At 43.9% G+C, this 12,870-nt stretch overlaps 1 protein-coding gene across 6 annotated transcripts in view; it reads left to right on the top strand.

Moving 5' to 3' along the window:
- The window catches only part of ERCC3 (ERCC excision repair 3, TFIIH core complex helicase subunit), a 1,429,399-nt gene that overhangs the window by 281,151 nt on the left and 1,135,378 nt on the right, over positions 1 to 12,870 (top strand). For all 6 annotated transcript variants that reach the window (XM_085640927.1, XM_085640925.1, XM_085640926.1 and 3 more), the window contains one exon: positions 3,260 to 3,574. In XM_085640927.1, the coding sequence (XP_085497053.1) occupies positions 3,260 to 3,574 (315 nt within the window). The remainder of the gene's footprint in view (positions 1 to 3,259; positions 3,575 to 12,870) is intronic.

The following is a 12,870-nucleotide window of genomic DNA, read 5'->3' as shown; positions in this document are numbered from 1 at the left end:
GTAAGTTAGCTCCGAAAATTGATGAATGGATTAAAGATCTGCTATACTGCCATGAGCAGTTGGAACTGTATGCTGAGGAATTGCCGGTAACATCCAGACCTACGGATATTTGGACTCCGCTAAAAGAATATTTGCTACACCAAACTAAATTATGCACTAGCTGTACTATTCTATATCATATCCATCATAGAGAACTGTGTTACTTTTGAATTCCCGTACCTTCCAGTTGTGCTGTCTCGGTCTGTGGTCACTGGCCAGCGTTCCTAATGCTACTGCCTCATGACGAATGAGAGACACTATCAGACCTTTCGTCCCAACTCCACACCATCCATGCTATAATATTCTCTCCTACCTTTTGTTAATATGTTGATTGTAAAGAGGTTAATTCTGTTTTACCATAATACTGTATTTTCTTATGTTTTCTTTCCAGTGCAGTCATATTATGAGCCATCTGGGTGTTGCTACTATCCTGGAGTTTTCCTTGAAACTATTTAAACATACAGGTTGATTGTGCGACATTGCGCCTGTCTCTACATAGATTATTTTCAGCACCCTTTTGTCTTCCTTCCCCCGGGCTATGCACGAACTCTAGAGACTTTGACCTTTTTCTCAACTTGTTTTTCTAGAAGACTTCAGAGTTCTTTAGTTAGTCGCTCTAAAACCAGATGTGTTTCTAGAGGGTCTCTTTGTTTTTCGGGCTTTCTTGATTCTGCCTCACTTTTTCGTTATGATTTGATCAATTTCTCTTGGGCATGAACCAGCTGCAACATTATCCAGCCTGTCTCTGCAGCAGCTCTGCATGCCACCTTATGATATACTTTTAAACGTAATCAGCTTAATCCCTTCTGCAAATGTTTCCCGAGGTCCCCTTGCATAGGGGCCTCCGCATATCTCCCTAATTCTTCTGCTACATATTGCCATCGACCCATAGCCCACTCTGGCTTTGGGTATTTGGGTGTGTGTTCACCCTCATGTCCTAAACCAAAACATTCTCCTTTTTCCCAATCAAGGATCAGGAAGAAAACCCCACTTCGGATAACAAAAATGTGTCATTAAATTAAGGCCCGTCCCTTGAGTCTGAAAATATATGCATAGCACCATGAATGTTCATCAAAGAAGTTTTAATTAGCTTTGATTTACAGGCGGCAAGCACACACCTACAGCGACAGCAAAAAAGATCGTCCTCCCGTATCTGTCTCTTGTCTGCACAACTCCACCCAGGAGGATTCCTTTGATTAATTCGCAATCTCTTCCCACCTTCTGCAGCAACTGCCTTTTATATTCGAGCGACTACTTTGTCATAGTTTTCTCCCTGTCTCTTTGGTTAAAGTTTATCAACATGTCCTTGTCACAGCCACAGTTTTCTTTTTACAAAATGATCTGCCATGCTTATTTTACTTATTGTATAATATAAGCAACATGTACCTGCCACATCCGTAGATTGCTTTGTATACAATCTCCTGCTAATATGTTACTTCGGATAGAGGTTAGTCAACAATCCTCCCATTCAATGCTACTTAACCAAATTAATTAGGGTTTATTTACTTAGCTATGACTTTGTCTCCATAATATTGTGCGTTCATAAATATATTATATTTAATTCCTGTGTACCCCTTTTTAATCAGTGCACAGTTTTCTGTTGCATCTTGTCACATTAAAAACGCCCTTTCAGGCTGCGATAATATCAGATCGCTGTGTGAGTGAGCGTCAAGCCCCCTCAGTCCATTCTCCTTATTCCACCTATTTCCAGTCAAACTGGTGTTAATGACGAGCTGTATCCCTACTGAAGGTAGTGATGCCTTTTCACGTCGGACAAGGCATTGCTTTTCTGAACTTCTTTGCTCCACCTTCTCATTCGAAAGGGGAAGTGACTCCATCGCTTAGACCCCAAGCGAGCACTGAGCTTTCACATCAACCCCACCAAGGAACGTCAGTTGGGTGGTCAGCTCTGTTTGGGCTACTCCTGGGCAAAAATGGACAAGACAGTTCAGGAGTAGACCAACTTGCAATGGATAGTCCTCTGTATTAAGATATGCTACGCATTGGCTAAGAAGCTGCCTCCAGAAGGTCTGAGGCCTCATTCCACCACAGTAAAGGCTGCCACCACAGCGTTGATGCACAAAGGGCTTGTCCTTGATATCTGTCAGGCAGCTACATGAGCATCAGTGCACGTTCATGAAGCACTACTGACTTGACAGTGAGGTCTGTCGAGATCTGCTTTTTGCGCAGTTCCGTCCTGCAATCTGTGCCATGCCACAGATCCACTAAAGCTTTATACACTATTGCTATGGAAAGATTATTTCCAGATGGAAACGGAGATCTAACCCTCTCCACCTCATTGGCTGCCTGGCAGACCCAAGGAATCAAATGGATAGGCTACACTGACTATACTGTTTAATATGTGTTTTAATATTGCTGTGTATGAAATTTTGACGACTGGCAGTAATTCAAAGCGTGGGAGTCTCTGAATGATACTAACGCTGAAGAAGTAAATTTACATCGAGGCAACTTTTTATTTGTGGTAAATTTCACTTTTGTTATTTGGAATACTGTAAATTAGACTGTGCCACTTTACTGTGTCTTAGCCTCTTGTAGAGCATCTGTAAAGTGCAGAACTTCCAAGGCAATGCAGCTAGACTATGGCCAGTGACAAAGAACAGCAGTTTGTAAGATCCCTTGAAAATGATTCAGGAAAGATTTTGTGGTTAAAGTTTAATACAGTATGTGCCAGGCTTATTGCCAAAAACGTATGCAAAATGCGATCTTGTTTGTAATCTAATCTCTTCTTTGTGAATTGGACACCAGATGTTTAAGGTACACATCATTCCCTGGTGCTAACATATAGAAATGTTTGTACAAGGAGCTCCAGAAAATTAACAAATATGTGAAGCCTTTTAAGGCTCTCCTCTTCATAACACTCCTTATCACTTCTACTGTAAGCATAGGTGTTTTCATTTCTTACCATGATTCATGGCAATTGGGGTGCACTCGGGATGTTACATGATTTCATTCCATTCCATCCCACATTAGAATTTTAACACAGCATTTCTCAGACTATTATGTTCAGCATTGTATCCAAATACTTTGCACTTTGAATATCTGTAAACTCAGAGCACGGTAATTAGGGCTTAATTTCTTTTTGCCTTAATGTGCTTTTTCTTTCCAGGTCATGAAAGACAGCCAAAGAAAAAACAAATTTGAGACGACTTTGCCTGCTTGTAGGTTTCAGTTTCTCACAATGTTGTTTCTTATCCAACAGGTGCCGGGAAGTCTCTGGTAGGGGTTACAGCTGCATGCACTGTCAGGAAACGGTGTCTGATTCTCGGGAATTCTGCAGTCTCTGTGGAGCAGTGGAAGGCCCAGTTCAAAATGTGGTCAACTGTTGACGACAGCCAGATCTGTAGGTTCACCTCAGAAGCTAAAGAGAAGCCCATTGGCTGCTCCATCACTATTAGCACATACTCAATGTTGGGACATACTACCAAGAGATCGTGGGAGGCTGAGCAAGTGATGGATTGGCTAAAACGTCAAGAGTGGGGATTGATGATCCTTGACGAAGTGCACACAATACCAGGTATCAACTTTGTTCTATATGGTATACCCTTATTTCACATTAGACTAATGTTTTCCCGTATTACTTCTTTCTCTTCTCGACCTGCCTTTGTCATTGCTTTTTTTCCGACTGCTAACCATCCTCTTGTTGCCATTTCCCTCCTGTCTTATTGTGTCATTCTGTTTGTTATGGCCTTTTTTCATGTTCCTGTTCCTTAGCTTCTACCTTCTCTTCTCAATCCCTTTCTCTACAATTCTTTTTTTGCCTCTCTTCTAATCCTGGTCTATTATTTATCTCATATATTTGGCTCTCCTTCATTCTTATCTCACTAACTATGATAACATCTTGCTACGACCAATGGAATGAATGCTCTTTGCATCTTCAAATTAGATTGTAGCCAGCACTGTCAGATTGATGGTGCTTAAAGAACAGTTCTGTTGCCACAAATTCTTTTTAGGTGCCACTTTTTCCTCTGTCAACCTCTTCTGATTTCTTTTTTTTTGTATGTCCTCATTTGCCTCCAATCTCACTTCACTACGCATCCATGAGCTCTGCACCAAACTCAGCAAGCTGGAAGAGAGTGGACAAGTATGTATAAAAGCCCACTTTCAGGTACTAGAAGTCTACTAGGATGCCAGTGATAATCCAACAGAGATAACTCTCGTCAAGCACCAAGAACTGGGGGACTCCCATTATTAAGTAGGGAGCACACAGCATAGCCCGGAGAGAGTTGAGGTAGCATAATCGTAGGACTCGAGGGGGGGGGGGGGGGGGAATAACTCTCACGCACTTCTTGGGCCCAAGCCAAGAAGTAACAGGTCCCAGAATGCCAACTTCTTCTTGCTGCAAGATCTAGCAAGATCGAGTTTAGAAACTGCAACAGCTGATGACAACCAGTCAGAGAAAATAGGAGGGGAAGGATCTGCCCACTTTTTGCAGATTTCTCTCCTGACCAACAAGATGAGATCAAAAAGCAATGATCTAGGAGGGCCTATTACTTCATCTGAAAATCCAAAAATGATAAGGGACAAATCAATATGGATAGTGGAACTCCAGATCCTTGACAAAAAACGACCAACTTCATCCCAAAAGGTCTCCAGTGCGGGGCATTCTTTAAACATGTGGATGTCCGAGGCTGAGGGCAACCCACATTTCTTGCAACACACCGAAGAATCCGAAGAGATTTTTGAAAGCTTCAGTGGAGAGAAGTAGGCCCAATGAATAGTATGCAGGTGGTTCCTCTTCAGCCATGCAGGTCTTACCGTCTCATATAAAAGCTTACACGAACTCTGCCACAGATGATCCCAATTTTGTGCAGGTAAGGAACCCCTCCACAGTTCCTCCGCAAGCTTAAATTCGCCGTCTACCGAATATACAATGGCGTGATACCAAAATGAGACCTCCCTTCTCTCACATGGCTTAGACACCAACTGTTGTTCTAGAAAAGTACTTTCCCCCTCAAAATTCCTATGATCAAGCTTAGATTGGGCCCAGCTTTCCAACTGGAGATATTTAAACCTGGAGAGACCCTCACCGACTTTAGCTTTAAGTTGATCCCATGAAATGAGAATACCGTCGGGAGCCAGATACCCCCCCCCCCCCCCCCCCCCCCCAACCACTAGTCCAGCATCTCTCAAAGGGATTGCCAGCCTGTCCCTTAAACACTCTGGTGTGCCAGGAGAATCCCACAAAGGTGATAGACTAGAAAAATAGCCGAGTGTAATTGCTCCCATAAGTTTGGTCCAGGTTTTAGCAAATCCTTGTGAGACCTTCAGCTTAATCTTTTTGAAAAATTTCGGGTCCCCGAATTTAAACAAAAAACCCTCCTCCGCTAAGCTGGCACCTCTGAGCATGGCCAAGAACATAACGCCTGCACCTCTCTGAACCTGCATTTTCAACACCATGCGCGCATGGGCAAGTTGGAAAGCCCAGGCATAGAGCTGAAAATCTGGCAAAGCGAGGCCACCCTTCTCTCGCCCCCGCCTCAACTTTTTCCAGGCTGTTCTTGGGGATTTATATGCCCAAACAAATGATTTTATATCACGCTGGAGCTTGTCAATCGCAGATTTTTCAAAATATAAGGGGATACAATTAAAAAGAAAGGTGATATTGGGGAGTATTGACATCTTAACTAAATTGGCCCTGCCTAAGATGGATAATGGAAGCAGGGCCCACGATTTCAACAACCTCCGACACTCCTTGGCCACCCCAACTAAATTGGTCTCCGCAATCTTAGTGATGTCCTGAACTATATTAATCCCCAAGTATCTCATTTTAGGGCTGATCTGATACTGGTGCTGGTGCGATGTCCCCTCAAGATTCCACGCCATGATTTCAGTTTTTGCAGCGTTGATCTCATAACCTGAGACCAGGCCAAACTCCTGAGCCTGTCTTATCACTGCGGGGAAAGCTGTTGACAGATTGGCTGACATGATTAGAATTTCATCAGCATACAAGGCTACCTTCCTCTCCCACTCTCCAAATTTGAATGGCTGAATATTAGGATCATCCCTAAGCCGTTGAGCAAAAGGCTCAATGTATAAATCAAAAAGGAGAGGGGAGAGGGGGCAGCCCTGTCTTGTCCCCCTTGAGATTTTAAAGGGCACCGTGGTGATCCTGTTCACAAAAAGTCTGGCTGTAGGTTTCTGATAAATCAGCTGCACTGATCGGATGAATCTTGGCCCTAGATTGAATTTCCCCAAAACTTCGGTCAAATATGTCCAATTCACCCTATCAAATGCTTTAGTTGCGTCTAGAGTCATTGCTGTTAAAGGGAGGGAATATGCAGATGCCACATCAATGGCCCGATGAGATCATAAGTGAGATCTGATAGCTGCCGTCCCCTGACAAAACCCTTCTGATCTAGATGGAGAATATCACCTACCAGACGTCCCAACCTAGCTGCCAAGATTGAAGCAAAGATCTTATAGTCTGCATTCAAGAACGAAATTGACCTATATGACCCGCAGCAGGAAGGGATTTTCCCGGGTTTCAAAATCAAGATGATTGTGGCATCGTTCCACGAAGCAGGGAGCGCCAGCCCTTGCTGTAGGATCTGGTTGAAGAGCAATGTCATGGTAGGGACAATCTTATCACTCACTGCTCGATAGAACTCCGCTGGGAGCCCATCGGGACCTTTCTTACAGGACAATATGACTCCCCTGTCCTCCTCTTGGGTGACTTCCCCATCTAACTGTTGCTGCTGTCCAGGATTTAGGAAAGGAAGAGTGATATCCTCAAGCCAGCTCTGAACACTAGAGTTCGCCATGCTTTTAACCTCGCAATAGATGTTTTGAAAAAAAGTCTGAAAGACATCGCCTATATCCTCATCTGTGGAAAGAGTCGTGTTTCCCCTGATGATTTCTTTAATATGGTTCTTTGCCAGATCAGATTTAGCTTTCCAGGCGAGGAGTTTACCTATCCCTTCCCCATACTCGAAATGGGCGATCTTGCTAGCTTCCCATCTTCGAGTGAGTCTAGTGTGAAGGACAGACTCCAGCTGTCCCTTTAAGTTGTCACATTTAGCCTGGGACTCTTGTTGAATTAAGGGGGAAGCTTGGCCGATTAGATCACCCTCTGCTACTTTAAGCTTGGCTTCTAACGACGAAACCTCATCTTTGTATTTTTTATTCCTATAGCTTGACCTGCTTGTAATTTGACCCCGCAGGTATGCTTTTAAAGAGCCCCAAACTACTGCTATAGGTGCCGAATCCACATTAACCCCCCAAAAAAAGTCTAGTTCCTGAGATAAAAAGAAAATCTCCTCTTCTTCCAATAAAAGGATACGGTCAAAAGACCATGACTGAGTAAGGCTAGCTTTTGGCGGCTCAAGCCCCAGCAAAATACCGGAGTGGTCTGACAGATGTGAAGCCAAGTAAGAAATCTCTTTTACTCTTCCTATTAGTGTCTGACTAATCAATATATAGTCTATTCTAGATGTATGCCGATACTTAAAATTCCTAAACGAGACTCCAATCTGGTGGCCTGATTTTTCTCTCCATATATTTGAGAGGGCAAATTGCTTCATGGCACCCAATAAAAATTCCCGTGATTTAGATGGTACCCTAGCTCTGTTATTAGGCGTCTTATCAAGCAGAGGATTCAAAACAATATTAAAATCGCCGGCTAGTACCACTGGGTCAGGTAAATCGACCAAATGGAGAAAGATAGTCTTAAAAAAAGAAGGGTTGTCTTGATTTGGCCTGTAATAACCAACCAGGGTAAGCTGGAACCCCATAATAACAGCTTTCACAATAATCCACCTACCACCTGGGTCAGCTAGCTGGAACAAAATACTTGCCCTGGACGATTTCTTAAAAAGAATTAGTACCCCTCTAATATTAGCAGTCTGGTTAGTACAGACATATGGTCCAACCCATTTTCTATTTGTTAAAAGGGCGGTAACCTCGTCATTACGAAGATGAGTCTCCTGGAGGACAATGACCTGCGCAGGGGAGTCCCCGAGATATTGCAAAATCATGGTGGATCAAACCGGTACACCCATAAAGACCAGCACCGAAGACCAGCCCTACAACCTGCAAAGCTCCCTAAAAGTTCCATGATTGCTCTGAAAAATGAGATTAGCACTGTAACAAAGGGGCAAATGAGGACACTTCAATTATATTTTTTACCTTGCAACACCTTCCAACCTCCCCCAAAGTAACTCCCGCCCCCACCACCTGATGCAGTGACGAAAAAACTAAAGAGAGAAAGAAAGTCTTCTAGCCTGAAACAATTCTACGCTTTTTTTTTCCTCTCTTCTTTCCCTCCGCTTCTTCACCCTTCCTCACCCTTCCAAAATGATCTCATCTTACTTTATTTATTTTGATATATAATTTATTTTTATTTTTTTATTTTTTTTTCCCCTTCCTTCCCTTCTCTCCTCCTCCTCTCCCTTCACCCCCCCCCCCCCGAATTTCCTTTCACATTTAAACTAACATAATTACCGTAGCACAATCTGAACTAGGAACCCTGATCGGAATCCTACGTTCTGAAACCCTATAAGACCCTGTTAAACCCTCTTACTAATAGAATCCAACAACTCGTCCGCCTCCTGGATAGATCTTAAATTGTAAATTTTGTTGTTGTACATAACCCTCAAGCAGGCGGGAAATCTCAACTGGGCAACTGCACCTAGCTTTTTAAACTCTTCAAGCTTTTTCCCTAGTTCCCACTGTCTTTTCAGAGTCTGCCTAGAAAGGTCAGAGCGCACTTCGAAGGAAAAGTCTTTTGGTCTTCACAGACTTCGTTTTCAATGCCAGATTCAAAATCTTTTCTTTTAATGCATAGGTAAGGAAGTTAACCAAGATCTTTCTAGGTTTCGCTCTATTTGGATTCTTACTAAAAGGGTCCCTATGCACCCTCTGTATATCAAGATTTATTACAGCTTCAGAGTCTTCAAGCTGAAGGGAAGATTTAAGCAATGAGGTGATATGACTTTAAGTCGAAACCTTTGCTTTCCTCGGGAACATTCAAAATGCGTAGATTATTCCTACTTGCATTATTCTCCAAAACCTCCAATCGATCCCGCAGATCGGCCTCTTCTTTTTAAGTCCTTTAATGTCTAATTTTACCATCCCAAGATCTTTTTTCAATTCACCCACGTTGTTTTCAAGGGTAACCGTTCTGGAGCTCAAAAGGTCTATTTTTTTCTCAAGGGATTCACAAAAACTTTTCATTTCCCCCTGGTTGGCCGCAGAGACAGCAAAACCCTTCTTTATGTCCTCCGATAAAATGACTAAGAGGGCCTCCAAGGGTGAAGGAGAAGATATATCTCCAGACCCACAGGTAAGACTGGCCGAGAGCGTCGACTGGGACTGTGATGATGGACTGCCAGTCGGGATAGCTGGAATAAGAGGACTAGGAGGTGGGCTAGAAGGATTTATCATGGTTGCCTGAGGGTCGGGGGGCCAAACTGGGGTTCACCTGCGAGTTCACAGCTGCCGCTAACTCTTGTTCTGACTCCATATCTCTCTCTAAGATTGATTTAACACTTAATACGTCAGAACTCTCTCTATGGCACCCCCCCTGTGTGGTAATATGCAATACCTCAGGTAACACTCTAAAATACGAGTGCAGTGAGGGAGTAATCTTACCAGTAGCACAAATAGGGGTATGCTTAGACCTCCTAGGTTTAACAGATCTGGCCTTAACTTGGTGGGTCTGAAAAGCGGAGGTGCTAGTTGAAGCCTGCACTGATATAGAAGCGTCCGATACGAAACCTAATAACTTACTTGTAGATTCGGCGCTGTCTACATTCAAGACGGGGTCTTAACGTGACTCAAGGAGATTTTGATTGCTCCTAATGCCTATATTAAGGTCACTTTTTGATTGTGATTGCGAAACTTTAGCAGCACTTAAAGTCCCCAATGCCCTTAACAACCTTCTTAAAGTCCCCCAGTGCCCTTAAAACGCTTAATCACAATTGTGGGTTGCGGAACACCAACAGCAGAAACAGCACCAACATATCTCCATTCCGAGCTGCCATCCCCCCCCTTTCTGCAGCGCCAGCAGCCCGTGTACCTAATGCTACCAAGGGCTCTGATTTCTTGCCACAATTCTCTTGCTCCCGCTGCTGGTCCCCCGGAACACAAACCTGTGGGGGACTACTGCCGCTGTTTCTGCAGCTACTCCCCCCTAGCTGACTCCGAGCAGCCGCTCTGCGTCCCTTGCGGAGCTCCAGGGCGGCCAGGGACCGAGGACGGAGAGGTGCCCCGCTTCTCCACTACACATCCCCGGCCGGAAAAAAGAAAATAGGGCTAGTCCGGCAGCTCCTCCACCAAAAAGAAGAAAAAAAAAACCCGAGTCCCTGCAATCCAGCGAACTGCGACCGCAGCCGTCGAAGGGGCGAAAAGAAAAAAAAAAGGCACAAAAAGGAATCCTGGAGGGTTATGCGTTATGGGAGCGAATATTGCTGAAAGCAAGCGGCCCCCTCCAAAATCGTTTTTTCCAGTTTGTTCATGTGGGGAAAAAAAAAAACAACTTCTAAAGACCACAGACTAGATGTAAGAACGCCATTCGCATCAAATGTCTCCCTTTGAAATCCCTTGCAATATCAATGCAAATGTTCTCCCGGTGATCCCAGTGGCTTGTGGTCTACCTCTTGGGGGGGGGGGGGTCTTGCTCTCCTGGGGGGGGGGGGGTCTTCCTCTTCACCCCGACATCTCTTGCAGCCGCAACCCGCCGCGGCCGCCCTCCGCCGAATCCTTACCGCTGGAGCTGCTGCTGGAGCTGCCCCACCTCTTCACTACACGTTGCCCGGGCGGAAAAACTGCAACTCATCCGGCAGCTCCTCCGCCGGAGAAACACCGCGTCCTGTGATCCAACGAGCCGCGGCCGCCAAGGGGGTGAGAAAAAAGAAAAGGAAAGGCTCAGGAAGGCTCCCGGGGACCATATTAGAGAGCTGGAAAGTTACGCGCCAGCATCAGGGCGGAAAGGTGGGAGCGGGTGTCACCGAGAGCGAGCGGCTGCTAACTCATGGCCGCCATGTTCTCCTTACTCCTCAAATCTCCTTGTTTGAGGTCTCCGTTGTTATCTGAAGGTTGCACAACAACTATGTTTAATCACAGCTGAGAGTGTTTGTGAAGAGTGAACACGAATCCCAACCTCTTCTGATTTCACAAATTATATCAATTAATGGTCAGTTTTTTAATTGGACATAGAAATTAGCTTTCATGACCCTTAAAATCACTCAGCTGAACAGTATCATTGCCACATAAGGATTCACATCACTTTTTCACTTAGATATCCTTCATAAATGAAGCCCTTTATTGGTTCAAACTAAGCCCGTCCTAGACAAAATAGAAAGAAATCTAGGGGCCTGATTTAGATTTCGGCGGGCGGGTTACCCTGTCATAACAGTGACGGATATCCTGTCTGCTAAAATATAAATCCCATAATATTCTATTGGATTTATATTTCGGCGGATGGGATATCCTTCACTGTTGTGACCGAGTATCCCATCCGCTGAGATCTAAATCGGTCCCTTGGTATACGTTGGTTGCTTCCTCTTTAAATTCCTGCCCTGCCATGATGTTACTCTTAGAAACATTAGTTACTGTATTTAAAGCAGCAATTCATGTTCTTATATTATAAAGAATTTTCTCCTTCCAGTCCTATGTTAATTAAGGATTCCTTTTTTTGTCTGGCAACTGCATGGAATTGAGAACAAACATCTTCACCTCAAGGCCACCCTCTGACAAGTGCAGTAAACATCTAGAAGCAGTGGCGAGGAAGATTAAAAGGGCAGTGGCAATGCAATTGTAGAGTGCTGCCTCCAGTGCACTGTTGAATTTAATACAAACAGTGAGAACGATTGTAGACCTAACTCAACATCTCCCTGAGAATATCAGAAGAGAGAAAATTCTTTGGTGCAAGAGCAGAAAATTAAGTTTAATCCAGACAGCAGCGACACCAACTGTGCAAGCAGGGCTCCATTCATCAGCTATTGTAACTGCTTCAAGTGGCTGTCCATGCCGTCATGGCCCTACATGCAGACAGCATTCTAAATTACAGGACACCGCATAGTAGAAGTTAAAACATGCAGGAGGCACGAGATAAACCTCCTGACCCCCCTCCTTTTGCAAAGGAAAAACAAAAGCACTCACAAAATGTATACAACAGAGAAACAATTTATTCCCAGAAGGGTTCTTGAACAGCATAATGTGCAATTGATTATGGTGTCTGAAGGGGATCATCTTCTCTCAGCATTCCTTGGTATCCACCCCACCACACTCCCACTGCCCTGCCATTTTAAAACAATAACCTGCCCTAATAGTTCCTTCCCAGGATAGGTCAACAGTGGCCCCCTCATCCAAACTAAGTTAAATAAAACATATGTCTGCTGACCAGTTCTATCTCCCACCACCCCCAGCCGACAAGTACTTCGCATGCTCTGTAACCTTTCTCTGAATGTCTTTGTTCTGGTGGTGCCTTTCATATAATATTAACTAGAGCGAACCTTGCTCATTCTCTCATCAATCCTGCGACGGACCAATGTCCTGACTAGCTCTGGAGCTGATGGAATCCCTGTCTTCTGTTGAGCGATGCATATATAAAGCTAAATTTGAACAACATATTGGCGCAGTAGATTAGAGATACCAATCATGTGGCTGTATTGATTGTTTGCACACATTAGCTGATGAATTTATGACAAAGTGTATTGTCTTGTGTGTTCTCTCTCTCTCTCTCCTTTAAGGTGTGAAATATTTTATTGTGGTGTATTAATTTTTACATTAATCATTAAATTGTCTTTACACATTTTCAATAGATTGATATTGGAACTATTTATAAAAGCACACCTGCTTTTATTAAATATA

This window comes from Triturus cristatus, chromosome 2_2, assembly GCF_964204655.1.
Source record: "Triturus cristatus chromosome 2_2, aTriCri1.1, whole genome shotgun sequence".
NCBI classification, from domain to species: Eukaryota; Metazoa; Chordata; class Amphibia; order Caudata; family Salamandridae; genus Triturus; species Triturus cristatus.
The sequence above is the reverse complement of the archived record's forward strand: the minus strand, read 5'-3'. Positions and strand labels throughout refer to the sequence as shown.